This window comes from Orcinus orca, chromosome 9, assembly GCF_937001465.1.
Source record: "Orcinus orca chromosome 9, mOrcOrc1.1, whole genome shotgun sequence".
NCBI classification, from domain to species: Eukaryota; Metazoa; Chordata; class Mammalia; order Artiodactyla; family Delphinidae; genus Orcinus; species Orcinus orca.
Window position 1 is genome coordinate 28272057 of NC_064567.1, and position 24010 is coordinate 28296066.

The 24010-nt window shown below is 41.9% G+C and overlaps 1 protein-coding gene and 1 pseudogene across 4 annotated transcripts in view; one reads left to right on the forward strand and one right to left on the reverse strand.

The window, feature by feature from the left end:
• Positions 1 to 24010, forward strand: part of AASS (aminoadipate-semialdehyde synthase) — a 74141-nt gene that overhangs the window by 39922 nt on the left and 10209 nt on the right. For all 4 annotated transcript variants that reach the window (XM_004265509.4, XM_049715196.1, XM_033420394.2 and 1 more), the window contains 7 exons: positions 90 to 157; positions 2591 to 2712; positions 2900 to 3026; positions 7193 to 7303; positions 7397 to 7505; positions 9905 to 10045; positions 16860 to 17027. In XM_004265509.4, the coding sequence (XP_004265557.1) occupies positions 90 to 157; positions 2591 to 2712; positions 2900 to 3026; positions 7193 to 7303; positions 7397 to 7505; positions 9905 to 10045; positions 16860 to 17027 (846 nt within the window). The remainder of the gene's footprint in view (positions 1 to 89; positions 158 to 2590; positions 2713 to 2899; positions 3027 to 7192; positions 7304 to 7396; positions 7506 to 9904; positions 10046 to 16859; positions 17028 to 24010) is intronic.
• LOC117199725 (alpha-N-acetylgalactosaminide alpha-2,6-sialyltransferase 5-like) lies at positions 20956 to 21339 on the reverse strand (annotated as a pseudogene).

The following is a 24010-nucleotide window of genomic DNA, read 5'->3' on the forward strand; positions in this document are numbered from 1 at the left end:
TACTCTCTCTTTTCTCTATTAGTCATGAGCCCATGTTTGTGGGACTAAATGTGGTGACTAAAGAAATGTCTTGTATCGTATATATTCAGGCAGTGATTACATCCAACGGCACATTGTCTAATAAGTATAAATATATCCAGAAACTCCGGGAGAGCAGGTAAGCATCATTCACATCCTCTTGTTTAATACATTTATTCTTATCATGGATCTCATGAGTCCTTTTTTTTAATGCTTCCATGTGAGTTCGTGATGCTAGGATTATGCAATATGTAATTTTAAAAAATGTCTGTAAATAATAGGAAATTCAAACGAAGTGACTGCCTGGAACCATTGTGAATTATTTTCCCTTAAACAGTAGTGTAGCATCGTTCTGGCTTTCTGTTATCCATGTAGACTTGGGTGTAAGTAAGCAAAACTCCAAAAGCTCTGTCCTTGTTCCTTCTCCAGCATTTTGCATGTTGTAATGTCTCAGCTATTCTCTCAGAGGAAAATGAGCTTGCTAACCCTTTCTGTGGTGCTTTCAGGCTGATTTTTGGTTGAGGATTTGGACTCTCTTTTGTTTCGGATAATACTCGGAAAAGTGAGCTTTTGGTTAGAAATTAAGGAAAGTAGTGAAGAAAGAAAATCGTGAGAGGTCAGTTTCCCCTGGGGATTCTTACTAGGAGGAAAGTGTCAGGAAGTAATGTGGCAAATCTACTGGAGAGAACAGTTCTCTTAGGAAGACACTTAGCTAAGGCCCTGGTTTCTATAATTGGTTTTACTACTAAAAGTTTGGAAACATTGACATTTCTTTGGAATGTTCTGGTCTCCAACTGATTGCACTTGATCCGTGTTTATATCTGCTCCACTGGTCTATTCACATTAAAAAAAAATAACCCATGCACTGACTTCTCAGGAGAAGCCAGAGTGGGAAAACTAAAAACAAACAAACAAACTGCCTGGTCTTCTTTCTCGGTTTTTCCACCTGTAAGAAGTAACTAAGAGATATGACCAGATCAAGTACTACTGTTACGCCTTTTCCAAATGTGTTTGTTAGCTTACAGTAATTTTTTGTGCATCAGTGAAATATTCTGGCATGATACAAGAGTGTATAATTTGTTTTTTAAAAAAGCAACTAGTTCTGTAACTCCATAGGAGAGTGTCTTGTAGGGGAAACTGCACATATTTGTTTTTCATAGTTCTGTGTATCTTTGAATTGTCATCATCAGATGATCTCTTTCTTACATTACTAATCCAATGACGTGTCTACCATGACCAGTCGCTCTTTACACGCTATATTTCACGTAGCGGCAGGTCTGCTGGCCCCAACTGCTAGGACTTCCTGCCCTCCTTCCCAGGTAGAACCTTGTGCCAAGAGACTGAAAATGAAGATTGCATTTTGGAAGGAAATTGGAGTTCTCTTGAATCCCTGCCTTGTTCTTTTGTTCTCTTCGTTCCTTAGCACAATGATTATTAACCTGGAGCGTTTTGGGGTTGCTGATGGGGTGGAGAGTATTAAAATCTAGGAGCGAGTTCTTAAATATGTATTTTGAACATTTTATTTTTTGGACATCAAAATAATGTGTTTCAATTACACAAACTACAGAAAGTGCTGTTAGAGAGGATCTGTAATAGTGTTTCTTTCTGGGAGGTGAAATGGGATGGGGGTGGAAGTTAAAGGAGTCGTCCCCTCATCAGTAATATGAGTTCTGGGGGTGAAGAGGGGGCAGGAACATATTACATTTAAATTTATTTTTATTCACTTATAATTAATGAAATGAAGTGAAGTTAAATAAAGGTTAAGGTTTGAGAGACATCCTGTCCTAAAAGATTCCAGCAACAGAGCCTTCTGCTTAAGTCCCTGTCACCAAGCCATTCCATGGTTATCTGGGACTCTGATTCAAAAGACATTTAATGAGCATCTTCCATCTTTAAGGCAAAACACAGTGAGCAATAGTGAGTTTATAAAGACAGCTAAGACTCAGTCACTGTCTTGGAGGTCAGAGTTTGCAGGAAAGACAAAGAGTTAGCTGTCAGGAAGGCACAAATTCCAACAACAGAAAAATTCAAGAATTAGAGTTCTGCCTAGTGACTCATGTAGGTTTCTATGTTTAACCCATGGCGTTTGTGATTTCAAAATTATGGTTTTAACTGTTTTCAAGTGACCCTGAAGATAAATCACAAGACAGTGTCTAATATGATAATAATCTCCTCCTCAGATCGTTGTCTTCTCGGATTGTTGCGAGGAGTAAATAAGGTTCGATGTAAGGCCCCCAGCATGATTTTGAATCATGTCCCCCGGAAGGATAGAGTGTGACACCAAGTTACTCAGTTGTGAGTAGCCAGGCGCTGGGCCAGCATCTGCACCTCACTAGTGGTATAGGGAACTCATACACCTCAAAGATCTCAGGGTCTGTTGTTCATCATACAAGATCTAAAATAATGAAAAATGTTGGTATTGGGAACTCCTGTTGAGGTTCTTACTATAAGAAGTGTGGGAAAAAATAATTGCTTCACAGTCTAAGTTTTAGTCTGGTTTGGGGACAGCAACATTTTGTTACTTGAAATGTTTCTTTGTTCAAATTCCCTCCCCCCCCCCTTTTATTTATAGGGAACGTGTTCAGTCACTCTCAGCGAGCACCAAGAAAAAGGTCTTGGTTCTTGGATCTGGTTACGTATCTGAGCCGGTGTTGGAATACCTGTCGAGGGACGACAATATAGAAATAACAGTAGGTAAATAAGCCCCAATTTTTAAAGAAGAGGAAGTAAAATTGATTTCAAAACATGGCTACTCTGTGAATGTTAGATGACTATCTTGTTTCTAAACTTTGAAAAATTATTTTTGAAGATGTTAAAATGTGTTTTACTCTCTGACTAGTGGAAGGAAATCTAAAGATTGGATGTTTTGATTCTTGAATAGGGTCTGACATGGAGAATCAAATCGAACAGTTAGGCAAGAAGTATAATATAAATCCTGTTAGCCTGTACGTTGGTAAACAAGAAGTGAAGTTGAACTCCTTGGTGGCAACGCAGGATCTTGTCATCAGGTTAGTAAATAGTAAGAAATGATTGCCGTATATTTTGTTGTTGTTGCTGTTACTTCTCTTTCCTTATTTTCTCTCCTCTCCACTCTTCTCTTCTCCCCTCCTCTCCCCTGTCCTTCCTTCCCCCTTCTCTCTTCTTCTCTTCTCTCAGTAAACTTTTACACTCACATGTGCCTCCAGGAAAGTGCACAAATCATAAGTTTGTAGTTCAAAGAATTTTCACAAAGTGAACACATGGTGTAACCATCATCCACATCAGAACCAGAATATAATAGTGTCCAAGAAGTGCTCCTTGTGCCCCCTTTTATTACCAGCCCCATCCTTCAAGGGTAGGCACTGTCCTGGCTTCTAACACAGAGATTCGTTTCTGCTAGTTTTCCATTTGTACAGTCGGAATCTTTCAGTATGTCCTCATTCGTGGCTGCCTTCTTTCTTCAGCATTGTGATCGTCATTTGTGTTGTTGTCTGTAACTGTAGTTTATTCTCTTTACTGTGTAATATTCCATTACGTGAATATACTATTATTATCCATTTGACTGCTGATGAGTGTTTAGGTTGTTTCCAGAATTTGGCTATTATGAATAGTGCTGCCATGAACAATGTAGTGTTTGTCTTTTGGTTACCGTATACACACACTTCTGTTGGATTCACCTAGAAGTGGAAATGCTGGGTCATGAGGCACTAACGACGTATTTGGGTGGCTATTTTTTCCTTTGGACTTATAAAGCTTAAATGAAAGTGAGTAGATTCTCTAGCCCTATGACCATTTTTAGCCTTAGCAGAGGAACATATCTTGAAATATATCATTCATTACTATCTAATACAACTGCAGATCTAACTCTAGATACAGGGCTACAAAATGAAGGCTAGATACTTCACTTTGAAAATACCAAAGTGATAAGAATAAGCCATTTATTCTTAGAATATAATTTTTCCAAGATGGAAGGAAGAAAGTTAACCTGCTTTTTCATAATTAGATCACTTTCATAGTTAGATCAGATTCAAATGGTATCTTTGGAGGAAGTTCTGCAAGTTCTGTGATTTCCTCCTTAAAAAAAGGGGGGGGGGTGTTGGAAAACAGACGCAAAGAAAGGTAATTCTAAGTGGGAACTTTTGCATTATCTCTTAATATAGGCTCACTTTGGACACTTAAAAACATTATTCAATTTATAAAAATTTAATGTGAATTAATTATTTTTTAGCAAAAGTTTATCAATAACCAGTAGACCTTGTCTGTCAGGTTATAATTATGAAAGTAAGTCCTTCAAAATGTAATATTCTAGCCTACTGAATAAAACAAAGAGAATTTGTTTTGCCACACATAGGTACCTAAACATAACATTGTTTTTTGATTAAAAAAAGAAAAGAACATAACAAAACACATTTTGAACAAAATCAGAAGCAAAATATGACAAGATAATGGACACGATAATAATCTGTTAACAGGTGTAAAATTTAGAATTCCACGACTTGGTGACCTGCAATAAGATTTAGCATGAGCAAAATCTGTTTTATATTTCATTTTTCTCAGTTGGTTGAATTTCTGTGGTGAATAGTGGAAATGATGTTAAACATTCCTGTAGTGTTTCTTACATAGGTTTTCATTTTTAAGTTGGAGAAAGAATGTTTTGATGTAAACACAATGTTAGGGACTATCAAAGTAAAATGAGTGAAAAATATGTTTCACAAAAATTTTATAATATGTCAAATTCTCATGGTTTTATTTTGCAGTTCTGGTTTTTAACGATTTAATGCAAAGTAGGAATTGAGTTTAATAAATTACTTTGAAAATTAGATGTGTATTTTGTGTATGTTTTCACAAGTGGCATTTCCAACTATTTGGGTTACTTATGTCCTCTTGAGTAGTTGCTATATTACATACACAATGAATTATGAACTCTAATCCCTTTGTCTAAAATAGGCACCATCGGGCTTCCCTGGTGGCGCAGTGGTTGAGAGTCCGCCTGCCGATGCAGGGGGCGCGGGTTCATACCCCGGTCCGGGAAGATCCCACATGCCGCGGAGCGGCTAGGCCCGTGCGCCATGGCCGCTGAGCCTGCGCGTCCGGAGCCTGTGCTCTGCAACGGGAGAGGCCACAGCAGTGAGAGGCCCGCGTAACACACACACACAAAAAAAAAAAAATCTAAAATAGGCACCATCAATGGAAGTTCTATCGTTCTAGTTCTCAGCATATTATTAGGTTAGTGCTGATAATGCCCAAATTTAAAAATATTATTAGATCTGGATAAAATTTTTATCAGACAGGTTTTCAATGTGGAGAATGCGACAAAAAATCCCCACTAACCTTTAAGATGATGCCACTGAACATTTTCTATTAATACTTTTCCAACTAAGAGTTTTGCAAGTATTTCATTCATTGGCTTTTAAAGGGCTACCATATTTAGTAATAATTATTTTTGATTAAAAAAGCCAAAAAGGGCTTCCCTGGTGGCATAGTGGTTGAGAGTCTGCCTGCCGATGCAGGGGACACGGGTCCGTGCCCCGGTCCGGGAAGATCCCACATGCCGCGGAGCAGCTAGGCCCGTGAGCCACAACTGCTGAGCCTGCGCGTCTGGAGCCTGTGCTCCGCAACAAGAGAGGCCGCGATAGTCAGAGGCCCGCGCACCGCGATGAAGAGTGGCCCCCGCTTGCCACAACTAGAGAAAGCCCTTGCACAGAAACGAAAACCCAGCACAGCAAAAATAAATAAATAAATTACTAAACTCCTACCCCCAACATCTTCTTTAAAAAAAAAAAAAAAGCCGGGCTTCCCTGGTGGCGCAGTGGTTGAGAGTCCGCCTGCCGATGCAGGGGACACGGGTTCGTGCCCCGGTCCGGGAAGATCCCACATGCCGCGGAGCGGCTGGGCCCATGAGCCATGGCCGCTGAGCCTGTGTGTCCGGAGCCTGTGCTCCACAACGGGAGAGGCCACAACACTGAGAGGCCCGCGTACAGCAAAAAAAAAAAAAAAAAAAAAAAAAAAGCCAAAAAACAGAGATCAAGGGCTTTCATATTGTTCCTGGCAAAATATGTACCCAATTTTATTCTGCATGATAATAAATCTAAGTAAGAATACTCTGTTCTATTAACCTGAAGAGGAATAAGTGCCTGAGAGGTGGTTTTATTGTTTTGTTTTATGTGAAATAGAGAAAATATGAAATAAACAGGAGGAATTTAACAAGTACAGTGATATACTGTAATAATGTTTACAAGTTTGTATTTATATTTTCATTGGTACTGTGTAGATTGCTTTGCCAAATAGGCAATAAGCTAGTAGAACTTAAATATTACTAAATGATTGACAGGATGCTTGTTATTTCTTGGTAGAATATGAATATACTCATTTATATGTAAATTTATGGAAATTCATTTTTTTGTGATTGTGTAGTCCCAGCACCAAAGTAAAACACCAGAGCCAGATTCTTAGAAGACCCAAAGTTGAGTTTTGAGTACAGTTTCAGTGTTTGCTTACCATATAGACGTTTAGCTGTTTCGATAGCTTTTACACCTAACAATACCATTGAAACTTATTTCTTCCCCTGGCCTTTCCTAGACTCTACTCTTTAATGTAACGTATGGGTCACTTTGACTTAGTTTAACGATAGCCATTTAGAGGATGTGGAGGTAAAAAGAATAGCAACGTTACCTTTTACTAAGGGACCCAAGACAGAAAATCATAGAAATATAAGGATGAGTAGAATAAAGTCCATTAAATGTTACAAAAGGATAGCTGAGTGCATACAGAGGAAGATCTGAATCTGGGAAAGCTTCTTGGAGGATTTACCTTTTCAGACATTTCTTTGAGAAGGTATGATCTGGATGGGGGTGGGTGGGTGAGGGACTATTTCAAGTGGAAGACACGGTGAGAGTAAAGGTTCACAAATGGAAAAGTAAAGACTGTGAGTGGAGAATTACAATAGCTTCTTTGGTCCCCATATTATGGTTTATGAAGGAGATGCAAGGAGGAAAAATAGAAAGGTTAAGTGAAGGTCATATTGTGGAGAGTTTTAAATATGATAACAGGATGAATTTATTCTGTAGTCTTCAAGGAGTCATTGATCATCTCTGAGAGAATAATCAGTGTGATATCTTCACTTTAGTGCAGTTCAAGGTACATTGGAGGGACGGTTGGCAAAGAAAGTTTCTGATTAGTTTCTCCTGTTTTTAAGCTTGTTGCCGTATGTATTGCATCCTCTTGTGGCCAAGGCATGCATCGCAAGCAAGGTTAACATGATCACTGCAAGCTACATCACCCCAGTGCTAAAAGAATTAGAAAAGAGGTAAGTTTCTGTAGGTTTTCAACAAAATAGCTCCATGGAATTGTTTTTATTTTCTATCCAAATTTTCCTTCCTTCTCTTTCCACCTCTTTCAGTGTGGAAGATGCTGGCATCACAGTCATTGGCGAATTGGGATTGGACCCTGGTCTTGATCATATGTTGGCAATGGAAACGATAGATAAGGCCAAAGAAGTGGGAGCCACGGTGAGCCCAACTGACACCCAAAGGTCCATTTAGGAAAATATTAAGAGGTCCCGATTTTTGTGTACAGAAATACTCTTTCTATAATTCTGATTAAAGAAACTACTGTATTCTTTTTTTAAAGGTTATACTCCATTTATAATTATTTTTAAATGTTGGCTATATTCCCTGTGTTGGATATATTCCTTGTAGCTTATTTTATGTCTAGTAGTTTGTACCTCTTAATCCTCTACCCCTCCTCCCTTCCCTCTTCCCATTGGTAATCACCAGTTTGTTCTCTGTATCTGTGAGTCTGCTTCTTTTTTACTGTATTTACTAGTTTGTTGTATTTTTCAGATCCCACATATAAGTGATGTCAGACAGTATTTGCCTTTCTCTGTCTGCTTATTTCACTTAGCATAGTACCCTACAAGTCCATCCATGTTGTTGCAAATGGAAAACTTTCATTCTTTTTTATGGCTGAATAGTATTCCATTGTATATATGTACCACATCTTCTTTATCCATTCATCTGTTAATGGACACTTAGGTTGCTTCCATATCTTGGCAATTGTAAATAATGCTGCTATGAACATTGGGGTGCATGTATCTTTTTGAATTAGTGTTTTTGTTTTTTTCAGATATATACCCAGGAGTGGGATTGCTGGGTCATGTGGTAGTTCTATTTTTAGTTTTTTGAGAAACCTCCTTGCTGTTTTTCACAGTGGCTGCACCAATTTACATTCCCACCAACAGTGTATGAAGGTTCCATTTTCTCCACATCCTCACCAACATTTGTTATTTGTGTTCTTATTGATGACAGCCACTCTGACAGGTGTGAGGTGATATCTCACTGTGGTTTTGATTTGCATTCCCCTGATGATTAACAATGTTGAGCATCTTCTCATGTGCCTGTTGGCCATCTGCATTTCTTCTTTGGAAAAATGTCTATTCAGGTCTTCTGCCCATTCTTTAATCAGGTTGTTTGTTTTTTGATGTTAAGTTATATGGCTATTTATATGTATTTATATATATATATATATTTTTTTTTTTGCGGTACGCGGGCTTCTCACTATTGTGGCCTCTCCCGTTGTGGAGCACAGGCTCCGGACGCGCAGCCTCAGCGGCCATGGCTCACGGGCCCAGCCGCTCCGCGGCATGTGGGATCCTCCCGGACCGGGGCAGGAACCCGCGTCCCCTGCATCGACAGGCGGACTCTCAACCACTGCGCCACCAGGGAAGCCCTTATATTTTGAATATTAACCCCTTATCAGTCATATCATTTGCAAATATTTTCTCCCTTTCAGTAGATTGTCTTTTTGCTTTGTGAATAGTTTCCTTTGCTGTGCAAAAGCTTTTAAGTTTAATTAGGTCCCATTTGTTTATTTTTGCTTTTATTTCCTTTGCTTTGGGAGACAGATCCAAAAAAACATTGCTGCAATTTGTGTCAGAGTGTTCTGCCTATGTTTTCCTTTAGGAGTTTCATGGTTTCTGGTGTTACATTTAGGGTCTTTAGTCTATTTTGAGAAGAAACTGCTATATTCTAACTCATACTTTGACTAGAAATTTCAAGTAAAATTTTGAAACTGCAGAAATATTTGTATGGTAAAAAAAAAGTCCAAGCCTTAACAATAGATTTTTAGAGAAATAGATGCTACTATAATATATATTTTGGTTTGATAAAAGATTTTAGACTGCTTTGGAGATTCTATGATAAGGTTTGACTTTTAAAAGTGGGAAAAATTCTTTGTAATATTATCAACCTGTTGGTATATAAAGTATCTTTTACACATAAGAAAGAACTATTGGACATGAAAATGTGATGACTCAGATTAAACCTAACCTAACATAATATATATATAACCTAAAACAGGTTATATATATTTTATATTATATATATACACACACATATGTAATATATATAATCAAATATAGAATCAAATTAATTAAATATCATATCAATTAATAATATTTATATTAATTACATATTAATTAATACTAATAATTATACATATACAATCAAATTATAATGAAGTATATAATTTGAATTAAAAGTCAGGAGGCACTGACCAAGCAGAATTGAACTAATGGTTGGATTTTTAACGGAGCAAAATGTTAGCCACAATCTCTAGATGATTAAAAAAAAAAAAAAAATATATATATATATACACACACACACACACACATATATATATATATATAAATATAACTGACTTAATCTAAATATAACTGACAAACACCAAATGGTGTTTGGCTTTAAGGATGTATTTTTGAAAGCCTTTGTAACTTTAAGAAAGGAGAAACTGTAACAAGTTTACCTTATTTGTGTCACTGTACTCAATTAATTACTCGGATAGATTTGGATAGATTATTCTCCGTAACTAATTGTTAATTTCCCTAATTTATTGATTCTTTATCTTACAGATTGAATCTTATGTTTCCTACTGCGGTGGCCTTCCAGCCCCTGAACATTCAGACAATCCCTTGAGATACAAATTTAGCTGGAGTCCAGTGGGAGTTTTGATGAACATAATGCAGCCCGCCACCTACCTGCTCAATGGAAAGGTGAAGGCTCATCATCAAAGCTTTAGAGATACAAACCTGCAGTAACTGCCTAAGAAAGGCCAAACACTTTCTCCCCAATACCAACGCCCTTTAACGCTGGCTGTGCTGCTTGCTCTCCATTCTCCTCCTGCACTGTTTCCCAGTGTGTGTTTACTGTTCCATTCCGTGTGGTCTCCTCACGGTTCCCAGCAAAGCCCAGGCTCATTCTTTCCTCTTTGCCCTCTTGCAAGTTGTTTCTGCCGTTGAAACACTCACTTCTTAACTTCTCTGCGTGCATAACTACTGGTCATCTTGCAGTTTATTTCAGCCTGACGAACATTTACTGAATCCCTACTATGTGCTAGACTTGGGCCAAGGCACTAAAGGTTGTCATGCTGAATGAAGTTTCTGATCTCAGAGAACTCACAACTAGAATGGGGGTAGCTCTCGGGATGGAGGGTGTGATGGGTCAAGGAAGGAAACTAAGATTTCTTCCCGGCTGCTGTGTGGCAGAACGTAAGAGTGCTCTGAGTTTAGTACTGTTTTCATCATTTTACTATAAGGAAACTATGGCGCAAAGAGAATGTTCACAGTCATGCAGCGGGGATTCAAACCCAGATCTAACTAACTCTAAAGCCTTTTTTTCCCCTCTTTTACCAGATCGCTTCATGGCAGGAAAGGCAGACAGTAGAATAAATAGGTATAATTCAATGAGAGTTCCAAAGTATGCTAAAGTGCCACAGCGATGCAGATGAGAGGCCAATTGACTTTTTTTTTTTTAACATCTTTATTGGGGTATAATTGCCTTACAATGGTGTGTTGGTTTCTGCTTTATAACAAAGTGAATCAGTTACACATATACATATGTTCCCATATCTCTTCCCTCTTGCGTCTCCCTCCCTCCCACCCTCCCTATCCCACCCCTCCAGGCGGTCACAAAGCACCAAGCTGATCTCCCTGTGCTATGCGGCTGCTTCCCACTAGCTGTCTACCTTACGTTTGGTAGTGTATATATGTCCATGCCTCTGCCTCGCTTTGTCACAGCTCACCCTTCCCCCTCCCCATATCCTCAAGTCCGTTCTCTAGTATGTCTGTGTCTTTATTCCTCTCTTACCTCTAGGTTCAATTGACTTTTGACCTGACCTTGGTGAGGAGGTCAGGGAGAGGAAAATTAACAGGGAAGAGAAGATGTGCTCAGCCTTGAGGGATAAGAAGGCGCCAGCCTGGCAGAGACACTGCCACTCATGACTGTGCTCAGCAGTGTCCAAATCACATCTGTCTGCTTTCATAGTTTATGCTCTTGACTGTAAGGAAAGACTCGCATTTAGGAACAAACATAACTAGACCAAGGCTTCCTCTTTATATTTTGGGCCCTAAGCACCTCACTCACCTCACCGTAGTCCCAGCTCTGCAGGGAGTGATGAATGACTTGATCAGATGTGGGTCTTAACAAAGATTATTCTGGCAGCAGTATTATAAGTTCTCAGTGTATCTGTGATCTAAATGTATTTCGTGTAAAAACCGGAGTAAATTGAAAGAATCTCTTAAGGTGAATGTCACTGTCAGCCATCGACTTCTGTACCTGTGAGCGCGGCTCACAGCCATGGCCGAACACTGGAGTCACCAAGGCACTTAAAAAAATCCTGATGTCTGGGCCTCATCCCCAGAGATTCTGATTTGCTTGGGCTTGGGGATCTTTAAAAACTTCCCAAATGGTTCTAATGTGCAGCTGAATTTGAGATGGACTGACTTAGTGACCAGAGGACCACAGCTGCACTGAAAACACTACTGGACAAGCAAGACACTTGACCTTGATTCTGGAAAGACACATTCACATGGTTCAGGATATGAAACAGAATCCTTGAGTTGTGGTCCAAGTGCTGACATCCCTCAGTGTCACCAAAGGCCAGGCAATCTAGTTCTCCAATTCTAAGAATCATGAAGGTTTGGGTCTCAGTCTCACGTTCTACCAGACACACGCCCTTTTCTATGCCACTGCCGATCTCCTCTTCAACTGCCCCTTCTACCTTCTGCAATCATGGAACAGAGACTGGCCTATGTTTGGTATAAACTCACATGTGAATGCAGGAAGAATTCTTGCTTCAGCTGGGTAAAATGCTTATTCTCAGGAGGCCATATAAAAGATAAAGAGGGCTTCCCTGGTGGCGCAGTGGTTGAGAGTCCGCCTGCCGATGCAGGGGATGCGGGTTCATGCCCCGGTCCGGGAAGATCCCACATGCCACGGAGCGGCTGGGCCCGTGAGCCATGGCTGCTGTGCCTGCATGTCTGGAGCCTGTGCTCCGCAACGGGAGAGGCCACAACAGTGAGAGAACCGTGTACCGCAAAAAAAAAGAGATAAAGATGATAACAAGGAGGTCAGTGGAATGCAATGTGCAACAGAAAGAGCATGGAACCTGATACCAGTGTGTCTGACTTGGTCCTCTAGCTCTGCCATGGCTGGCTGGGTGGCACTAGAACAATCATTTCATCTCTCTGAGCTTTGAGCTCCTTGCCTGAAGGTAAGCATAATCACACCAGCCTTGCAGGGTTCTTGCGGTAGGGCTCAGTGGGGTCATATAGATTACAATCTGCCACACAGCAGATCTCTGGGCGTGTCCTAAGCCCCTAGCAAACATCAGCTGCATAAAGAAATTAATGGTGGTAGGAGCTCAGGAAAAGCAAGAGGTTATTTTCAGGCAGCAAAAGTTGTATTTGTTGAATTTGAAGTTTTTCCCTTTTATCCTGAACTCCTTTTGTAAAAGAGGAGTGCTTTTTGCATCTCCCTGACACTGTGGAGGACACCCAGAGAAAACACGATGCTTTTCTTCTCTTTGCTAAAATCATACTTTTTTCAAGGTCTCCTCTTGTGGACGCAGCTCTTCCTGACCACTCCAGCCCCTGTTCACTATTCTTTTGTCTGAACTCCCACACTTTGGTTGTCTGTGTCTAACACTTTTTCCGGATGCTGTATTATTCACTCAGTAATTCAAGTGTGTCGATCTGTCTTCTCACCCATTGTTAAACATCTCAAAACCTCTCTTGTTCCTCCATTGCCTCTGTCACCATCACCCTCCACCATGGAGCAGGCCTTATGTAATGCACAGAATCATCATGGGGGAGCCAGGTGACTTCTCTGGCTTCTGCTTTTATTTATTTATTTATTTATTTTTTGCGGTACGCAGGCCTCTCACTGTTGTGGCCTCTCCCGTTGCGGAGCACAGGCTCCGGACGCGCAGGCTCAGCGGCCATGGCTCACGGGCCCAGCCGCTCCGTGGCTTGTGGGATCTTCCCAGACCAGGGCACGAACCCATGTCCCCTGCATCGGCAGGCGGACTCTCAACCACTGCGCCACCAGAGAAGCCCCTGGCTTCTGCTTTTAAGTTGAAACCTTAAACTTTTCCAGCAACTCAGGCAGTAGCCTAGGAATTAGGATGTATCTCATTGGAAATAACTGCAAGGATGTAGGACAAGATTTACCTCTGGTTCTACTGCTAACTTCTAACTTCTAATCCTGTTTCTAATGCATCTGATTTCCTTCCACATGTTTGGAGACAGTGACTGTGTCTTCTCTGAGTTCTGTTCCCTCCATGGGTGGTGGGACATTGGTGACACCTGGGGGTGACATGGCAGACCTTTGCCATCATCTCCTTCAGCCTCCTATCCCAAGCCACTCCCAAGCTAAACAAATACACTAAGTAAGGATCGTGCTCGCTCTGCAAACACAGATTTGAGATAGGTTTTCTGGCTCTCTTCCTATTGCCTTCCCCTCCCTTGACTGTAGCACCCAGCCTTCCCTCTGTAGCTGCTGCTCTCTATTGCCTGCAGCCATTCTTTTTTTTTTAAATTTATTTATTTTATTTATTATTTTTGGCTATGCTGGGTCTTTGTTGCTGCACATGGGCTTTCTCTAGTTGCGGCAAGCGGGGGCTACTCTTCGTTGCAGTGCACAGCCTTCTCATTGCAGTGACTTCTCTTGTTGCGGAGCATGGGCTCTAGGTGCGCAGGCTTCAGTAGCTGTGGCTCATGGGCTTCAGTAGTGGTGGTTTGCGGGCTATAGAGCGCAGGCTCAGTAGTTGTGGTACACGGGCTTAGTTGCTCCGCGGTATGTGGGATCTTCCCGGACCAGGGCTCGAACCAGTGTCCCCTGCATTGGCAGGCGGATTCTTAACCACTGCGCCACCAGGGAAGCCCACCTGCAGCCATTCTTAACTCAATTTTCAGGAGCATCACTGGTGACATGATCAGGAATGCTGTACCTAGTCAATTCACATCCTTTTCAAACTACTGATCCACAGATGAGCACAATTAAGGGGACGGTATCATATAGTAGAAAGAACACGGACACTGGAGTCAAATAGACATGGGTTTAAATCTGCCCCGGGGTGACTCTATCAGCCTCAGTTTTCACCTCTGAAAAGTGGGTTATTGCGTGGATTAAAGGTAATGTATATAAGGCACCTGGCACACAGTGGGCCCTCATAAATGCTTGTCCGTATATTGCCTGTGTTAAATGTCTTGTTGGTTTAGTAATCCAGCTTATTGTCAGTGGTTCTCAGCGGTTGGGGGACGTGTGGGTGTGGACGCATGTGTGGGGAAGAGTCACACTTAGAGCAGTCTGCACCAGCAGCGAGTACTGAGCCACTGTTTCTGCTGGGAGTGGGTCTTGGATGGAATCATTGTTGAGTCAGAAAAAAAATGCATATTCTCTGGCAAATGGATAAATATGCCTCTCTTTCTTATCTGTCATGTAGGGGGGAGCTTATTAATGAATCCCATGATAGGACATTAGAAATACGACTCTGAATTGATATCAAAGGACCCAGTGATTTTGGGGTCAGGTTCCTTTAGCAGCCGTCAGTCTCTAAACGGATCGATACCATTCAGCTTATATTTTCCCTGTTTTCTTTACAAGGACCTCGTGATAGACTTAGGAACCAGCTGATTTATTTCTGATTAGTACAGTGCTGGAATATAGCGGTCTTTATTGAATTTTTCTTTAAAAATCCCTAACCTGCAAACAAGTAAACCAAACTTTAGAATTGCCATAGGTTGTAGAAGAGGGATAGGTGGGAAGACCCTAAAAGTCAACATTTGCCTCTTTATTAGACTTTTAAAAAAAATTTAGAATCCTGATGGAAGAAATTTGTTTTAAAGAAAAAGTACAGAAATGGCTCTTCAGGAAATGTTTACTGTGAAGTTCAGAAGAGTTTGACAAGAAACTTAAATGAAAAGCATTCCTCACTTTCTTCTGATTCCCACTCTTGGGATTTTTTTGTTTTGTTTTGTTTTGTTTTTTGCTGTACGCGGGCCTCTCACCACTGTGGCCTCTCCCGTTGCGGAGCACAGGCTCTGGACGCGCAGGCTCAGCGGCCATGGCTTATGGGCCCAGCCGCTCCACGGCATGTGGGATCCTCCCAGACAGGGGCACGAACCCGTGTCCCCTGCATCGGCAGGCGGACCGCCAACCACTGTGCCACCAGGGAAGCCCCTCACTCTTGGGATTTTTGATGGTCCTTGGTGCTCTTCAGAGTGAGCCTTTGACTGCGGAGGCCCCTCCAGGCATGACTCTGTGGTCAGCACTGCCCGTTTCCTTCTGGGGCTTCAGCTATACATATACATACCTTTCCATTTTCCCTTTCATACCAAGACATACGCAGAACCTCCCTACGAATAAACCCTGTGAACCATTAAGTTTAGCCGAAGACTCCTTTGAGCAAACTGCTCAGACTCCGCCAGAAGGTACGTCACCAGCTCCCTTGTGCAGTGTTTTTTCGTGCAGCTTTTAGATGTGGTCAGAGATTGTTTCCAGTGGTGCAAGCAGGACAAAAAGTCTAGTTCCACCAGGATTCTCAGCCCTGATTTTATTACTCCAGAATGTTTTCCGTGATCTCAAGGATGATCATCAACATCACAAACTGAAAGAAAAATTTAGCCCTTTAATCAAAATTAACAGGAAAAAATGCTTCACTGCATTTTGATTGTGTATGATGGGGGGAGAGATGTAGGAACGAGGATTACTGAGAAATCAGAAGAGCTTGGGAATCGGTGACATAACTTCTCAGAGGCAGTAAGATCAGGAGGTAGTATTTTTTTTTTGAGTTTCACTGTATGTTCATTGCACTGTCCTTGTGAGAGGGCATCTCCCCCGCTCCATTTCCCAATGTACACATGTTGGTTGACTGGTCCAGGCTGTAGCACTTTATTGTTGCTCTAGTGCAGCTCCTGGGTCTTGGTAGACATTAAGTAAAGGTTTGTTCAATGAACAAAGGATTGCACGGAGGCAGGAGTTGAATCTTATCCATCACTGTCCTTATTCCCAGGTGTGATCCTGGCACACACGGAGCAGGTGGTCCGTAAATGCTAGCTGTGTGAATGGATGTGCAAGACTGGTGCCTGATGTAGCGAGGGGATGGGAGCGAAGAGAAAGAACAGAGTGAGAACGTGGCCATTGCTGTTTGAGCACAGAAGCCACTTTGAGTATCTGTTGCTTATAGCGTATTGTTTATTTAAAAACAAAACAAAACTCTACTGAGACATAATCCAGTGCCATCTCATCCAGGGGCAAGGAAAAATCAGAAACAAGATCTGAGTAAAAAACAAAATGCTTTAAGTCAGATTTTAAAGCTTGGGAGAACAATGGCCTTGTGAATTGTGATATTAGTAGAACAGCTTGAATATGGGATGTTGATTAGCGTAGTTTCATTACATTTTTTTTTTCAAATCCCCTATTGCTTTCTTGTAAAACCTGGATTTCTTCCTTATGAAACTAATGCAGGTAAATCCAAAGAGGAATGCACTTTCTTAACCCCACGTGTGCCTTTTCCATGTTCCTCAGGTTGTGAATGTGGTCGGGGGTGTCTCCTTCCTGGATTCGGTTACTCCCATGGATTATTTCCCTGGATTGAATTTGGAAAGTTATCCTAACAGAGACAGTACCAAATATGCTGAGATTTATGGCATTCCGTCTGCTCACACTTTATTACGGGGGACGCTGAGGTACAAGGTAAGTGGCTCTATCTGAGATGATCATGTTGCCTGTTTTGATATAAGTGATGTGAACACTTAATTTTTCTTCATAATTGAAATAATTAAGATGATAAACCAGACTGGCACCCCTATGCTTACTATTTACAATAACCAAGATAAGGAAGCAAGCTAAGTGCCCATCAATAGACAAATGGATAAAGAACATGTGGTGTATACATACACACAGACACACACACACACACACACACGCAGTGGAATATCACTCAGTTGTAAAAAAGAATGAACTCTTGTCATTTGCAACAACATGGATGGACCTGGAGGGTGTTATGCTAAATGAAATAAGTCAGAGAAAGACAAATACCATATGATTTCACTTATATGTGGAATTGAAAAACAAAATAAATGAACAAATGTTAAAAAAGAAAAAAACAAAGTCATAGATACACAGAATAAACAGGTAGCTTCCAGAGGGAAGGGGAAATAGGTGAGGGCTATTAAGAGGTACAAATTTCCAGTTACAAAATGAATGAGTCAGGTATGAAATGTACATGTCACGGGTATGAAATGTAGTCCATAATAATGTAGTATCGTTGTATGGGGACAGATGGTAATTGACTTATCATGGTGATCATTTTGTAATGTATAAAAAACAAAAATAACAAACCAGATTGGCATCTTTTTTCTCAGGGCTCTTTTCTTTCTTTCTTTTTTTTACTCTATATGTAAATATTTTACTTAAAAATTGGGTTTTTTTAAACATCTTTATTGGAGTATAATTGCTTTACAATGGCGTGTTAGTTTCTGCTGTATAACAAAGTGAATCAGTTATACATATACATATATCCCCATATCTCCTCCCTCTTGCGTCTCCCTCCCACCCTCGCTATCCCACTGCTCTAGGTGGTCACAGAGCCCCGAGCTGCTCTCCCCTCAGGGCTCTTTTGATTGACCATTTCAGGAGACAACTCAACGTGGCTGGGGCAAAAAGGGAATTTTTGACTCAGGAGAAGGGGGGCAGGTGAAGGGTCAGCTTCAGGTGTACTGAGGTTTGAGGGTTGTGACCTCACTGGCACGTAGTAATTTCTCTTCACCTCTCAGCTCTTCCTTCAAGCATTGGCTGCGTCCCCTGTTTCACAGGGATGGCAAGATGGTGGCAGCCTCTTAGGTTCAAATCCAGTGAGAAAGAAAAAGTACTTCTTCACAGCCAGAAGTCGAGTTTTTGTCTCATTAGCCCCTGAGGTCAGTGCAATAAAAGGTGCCAATCAGATTTGGCCCCTGTTTTATGTCCCCAGTGCTGACGATGTAGTCAGCGTCACTTTCCCCAAAGTGAATCTGAAATGTTTTTACCACAAAATGGGGTGTAGCTACTAGGACCATAAATATGAATGTCTAGTACACATTTTTAAAAATGGTTTTATTTTTTATTTTTTAACATGAGAAAGCTTCTTTAATCACAAACCAGGTCATGTTTTGTAAAACAATGTCAGTCCCCATACATAATGTTTGCTGACGCCTTCAAATTTGGCATTAGAGAAATTAATGCCTCCTAAGCCATGTGTAAAGAAAACATTGGTATATTTTTTAAAGGCTATTTTTGAACAATGTTACTTGCATAAATGAAAATTTGTCATACTGTTTGATCTTGGTTCTAAGTAAAATGAGTCGTTTATGCTCCTGAACGCCAAGGAATGGCAGTGAACATAATGTAAGATTTGCAGTGAGTGAATCTGAATAGTTCATAGGATAAATGAGCAGTATAATGGGGAATCTCCTTATATTCTCTTCTCCTCAAAAACTCATAGAAGTGCAGTTCCTTATTCTTGTCACCAAGGAAAAGCATGAAAATTCTCTCCCCCGCCAACTCTTTTTGGTGCAAGAAGCATCAGAGAAGCAGGGGATGGATTTCTGCCAATGGGGTCTGGGGAGGAGGTATGCTTTTAATCACAAGAGGGGGATAGGTAGTAGGGGGATATAAAAGACCCCCTAAAATAAGGCTCCTGATACTGTGGGAGCTCCGTCATTCCAAGTGCAAAGTCCTTACATGGGTCAACGAGAGGCTTGTTGAGAGAATTTCAGATCTGGAATGAAACTTAAGAGGTCCTCTGGTACAGTGATATCATTCTGCAGAAGAGGAAACTAGGGCTTAAGTGAAGTGACCTGCATCAATTATTACTAAAGCAAATTGTCTTTAAGTTTCTCTTGTTGGTATCTTTTTTGTTTGAATGACAAAGTTTTTGGTTTTCAATTTTGTCATTTGGAGCATTTCTGCACTTTGGAAAACGTCATAGCTGTTCTTGAAGCCTGAGGGTTCAAAAAATGCAACGCAACATTTCCAAGCCAAATACCATCACATGCTAACAATGAGCACTGTGAACACGGCAACTCATCTCCCTGTTCTGGGCCTTTTCCAACCATCATTCAGGATTAAAGAACTAGGAAGGATAAATTACCACATAATCATAATCTATAAAAATACTGACCTAGAGCACACTAAAAAACTCTCAATAAATAAATATTGGGCAGTTGCTTTTGAAAGTCAGTAAAGATGTACTCTTTTTTTTAAAATTTTATTTATTTTTATACAGCAGGTTCCTATTAGTTATCTATTTTATACATATTAGTGTATACATGTCAATCTCAATCTCTCAGTTCATCCCCCCTAACTCCCCGCTTTCCCCCCTTGGTGTCCATACGTTTGTTCTCTACATCTGTGTCTCTATTTCTGCCTTGCAAACCAGTTTATCTGTACCATTTTTCTAGATTCCACATATATGCATTAATACACGATATTTGTTTTTCTCTTTCTGACTTACTTCATTCTGTATGACAGTCTCTAGGTCCATCCACATCTCTACAAATGACCCAGTTTTGTTCCTTTTGATGGCTGAGTTATATTCCATTGTATATAGGTACCACATCTTCTTTATCCATTCGTCTGTCAATGGGCATTTAGGTTGCTTCCATGACCTGGCTATTGTAAATAGTGCTACAATAAACATTGGGGTGCATATGTCTTTTCTCTGGGTATATGCCCAGGAGTGGGATTGCTGGGTCATATGGTAATTCTATTTTTAGTTTTAGTAAAGATGTACTCTTCAGAAATCATGTCCATACTTTCAAGGCTGCTTTTTACAAACCACACAGAGTCCAACAGATGACAAAGGTTCAGGTTAGGATATAATCTGATAGAAAAATGACTCAACGTGATATTTCTACAAAGGAATACAACTAATGTTGAGTTGCTCATGTCTCAGTTTCAAAGGCAATACTTAAAGAGATCCAAAATGTTTTTAGCCACGGCAGCATCATTGAAATGAGTGTTCAGGTCCTAAGGTCACCCCTCTTGAAAGGGACAGCACTCATTAGGGTGTATTAGTTCTGGAATTTTCCCTTGTAAACCAGCTGCACTGCTTTGTAGTCAGGCCTCAGAGGCAGCTGTACATGGTACTACTTGAGGAGTGCAGCTACCCCTGCGACCAATTCTGTTCCTCTTCCATGTCTGGTGACTCAGGAAGTTCAGGGGCCCGATGTCTGATACAGAGGGTACTTGGGATTTCAGTCTGGCCACACACTTTCCTCAGAACACAGGTTTGTTCTCAGGATGACTTCTAGCAAGCGATTCTGGTTTCCGGTCTGGTTGAGAAAAGTGAAAATTTAATGTCTGTGCCCAGTTCTTTCTCGTTGCGGAGCACAGGCTCCGGACGAGCAGGCTCAGCGGCCATGGCTCACGGGCCCAGCCGCTCCGCGGCATGTGGGATCTTCCCGGACCGGGGCACGAACCCGTGTCCCCTGCATCCGCAGGCGGACTCTCAACCACTGCGCCACCAGGGAAGCGTCGCGCGCAGTCCTTAAAGGCTCATTTCTCTGTGATAAAGCGGTGATGACTACCCTTCCGTCCTCACTCACGGGAGAGGTCCATTGCACATTCGTCAGGTCCAAAAGGTTCATAATAGTGATAAGGTACTGAAGGGTGATTGGGATCCCTGCAGAAGTCTTGGGGATCCATGCCATAAACATTGGTCCTGTCGCAGAGCTCCAGGGCAATCGTCATTGTGAACCAGCCAGTGCTGAGCCAAGTGTTGGAGATCTTCCTTGTGGTCCGCCACGCCAAGGTATCCTTGCAGTGATCGCGGTCGCGCGGGGGCCTCGGGGCGCGGCAGGGGGCTGCTCTCTGCGGACCGCTGCGCGCTGCGGGTCGCCGCGGCCGGCTGCTGCTGCGGGGGCTGCTCCTTCTGGCCGCCAAGACCGCTGTACACGAGCGGCAAGCTGGTGCACGTGCTGGTGAGCGCAAATCACATTGCCAGCCCCGGGCGCGTCAGGGTCTTCATTTTGGGCACCTCTTTCGTGCGGAATACTCAGGCACACGCGTCTGGGACCACTTTTTCTTGGAGGGTTTCCGTCGTGGGTGATGGGACAGAGGCCGGTCTGATTTTTGCCCAGCAGCCAGCCACGCCTGACTCACCAGGGAAGCTGCCGCGGGACCCAGGAAGCACCGCCGTTGCAGAGATTCCAGCACACGTTTTGTAATCACAAAAGAGTAGTTACAAGTGTGACCAGATTAAGACAATCAGTGTAATTGTTTCCTAGGGTGGTTATAATAAATTACTACAAACTTAAAACAACAGAAATTTATCCTCTCACTATCCAGGAGGTCACAGTCTGAAATCAAAGTGTGGGCAGGGCAAGCCTTCTGGAGGCGTCGAGGGAGAAACTGTCCCTTGCCACTCTCGCCTCACTTCTGGTGGTTGCTGGCGACTGTTGATGTTCTTTAACTTGTAGACATACTGGTCCCATCTCTTTGTCTCCATCCTCATACCACCTTCTCTTGTTTATATCACTGTGTCCTCTCCTCTTCTTATCAGGACACCAGGCACTGGATTTAGGACCCCAAATATAGGTCGCTTCATACTGAGGTCCTTAACTAATTATCTTTGCAAAGAGCCACATAAGGTCATACTCTGAGGTTCTGAGTGGCCGTGAGTTATGAGGGATACACTACTCAACCCACTACAACCAGCGTACCTAAAATACATAGATCTCTAAAAATTAGAGACCTGATTTCAGATCTCGATGCCCTGTGAGATTCCACGGTACCTGTGCTCTCATGAATGCGATGTCCTCATTGTCTAGGAATTAAAGGAATTGTCAGTGACAACATCCTAAGGAGATCGAGGAACCATGGATGCTTCAGAAGCCTTCAAGCACAGCAGAAATTCTAGTGTGAATTGCAGCCACACTGTCCTCGGATCTGACAGATTCTTGATTCTGTTTCTTTTCCCCAGGGGTTTCAGGAGTTAGGATTTTCCAACAGATTTAGGCTCCTGCCAAACATATAGACCCAGAAATAGAGGATTTTGAGATTTAAGAATTAACTAAAGCTCTCAAGGATGTGCATGGATGAGAGCCATCCCCACAGAACCCCAGAGGATGGAAGATGTCATAGAGTTCACGTCCTGAGCAATGTCAGCAACCCTTCAGTAACCTGAAGATTCTTTCCAGCGTTAGAGATGAGACCCTGTCACCCAAGTATGACAGGGAGACCTTGACTTCTCTCCTGCACCTGCCTGTCACCTGAGTCCTTCCAGACCCAGCTTGTATCACCTTACAGGATCTTTCTTAATTCCTCTCCTTGACTCCCCTCCCCGACATCTACGTGAGTTCCCCTCCTTGTGTACCCACAGCTCGGCGTTTACCTGTCATAGCACCTGTGATAGCCCAGTGTGTCGTAGTCCTCAGTGGTCGTGGTTTTGCTCACTATGGGCCAGGCCTTATTTGTTGGACTTATCTGACCCTTCTCCTGGACTGTAGTGTCTTCATGGGTAGGGACTGCATTTTTCGTCTCTGTGGCCTCAGCCCCTAGCACAAGTCTCACACATGGCAGCACTTTGCTAAGTACTTAGTGATAAATGAATACACATAATAAATTCATTTCTAGAGGTCACCATAAAATTATTTCTGAGATGAAGAAATAGCTGAGAAATGTCTCAGTATTTGAGATGTTGGAAGAAGGGGCCCCCAGCATTCATCAGATCCTAGAAGCAGGCTCGGGGTATTGCTTTTTTGCTTCTCCTCTTTGAAGTATATTTACATTGGGTTAGAGCAAATGAATTTTAATTCTTTAATTAGTAACTTTGGACAGTTTGAATAATACAGCCGTTCAGACGTGTGAGAATTCACACATTAAACTGTGAAACATCCAGTGGCAACAGGAACTATTTTATATCTTAATAATTTTACTGCTTCCTGAAATAATTTCCTGCCCTTCTTCTCTTCTTCTTCTTCTTCTCCTCCCCCCACCTGCTGTCTCTCAGTTGCAGTGGCTATAAAGCTCCTTATTTTGGCTTTCCAATCCCCCCTCCCTCCCGGCCCCCAGTGTAACTTGCTCACAGGAGAACATACATTATGATCCTCCTTCACTTCATCTTCATTCAGAATCTATTCATCCAGTCATTTGTTCTCTTTCAGCATATTGGAATGATGGATAATGGGGTGAGGACATGGGGTTGAAGGACACACATACACATACTTTCTATGCCTGCTGTTCAGCAGTTGAATAGACAATTAATTACAGTTTGTGTTAAGTGCGTATGTACAAAATGCTACAGGAATACAGAGAAGAAGGGAGTGCCCACTCACCTAGGGAGCTCAGTATGTGTGCTGAGCTGGGTCTTAAGAGAAAAGTAAACATTTCATAGATGAGAAAGAGGGGTTACCATGTTCCAAGCATGGGAGCAGCGTGCACCGAGCCCCAGGTCTCTGGAAGAGCACAGCAGCTTGTTTGGAGGATGGTGAGTGGTGGAGAGGATGATTAGTGAGTCAGGCTGGAGGGGTTTATTGGGATGGGTTCTACATAACAGTGCCAAGAACCTCGGCCTGTCCTGTAGAGAATGAAGGACATGTGAGGAATTTCTATCAGCGTGATGGCATTTTAGAAATACCTCTCTGATGCCTGCCTTTCCCCCTTGCTCCTTATATACGTTAGGATAATGGCTCTTAATC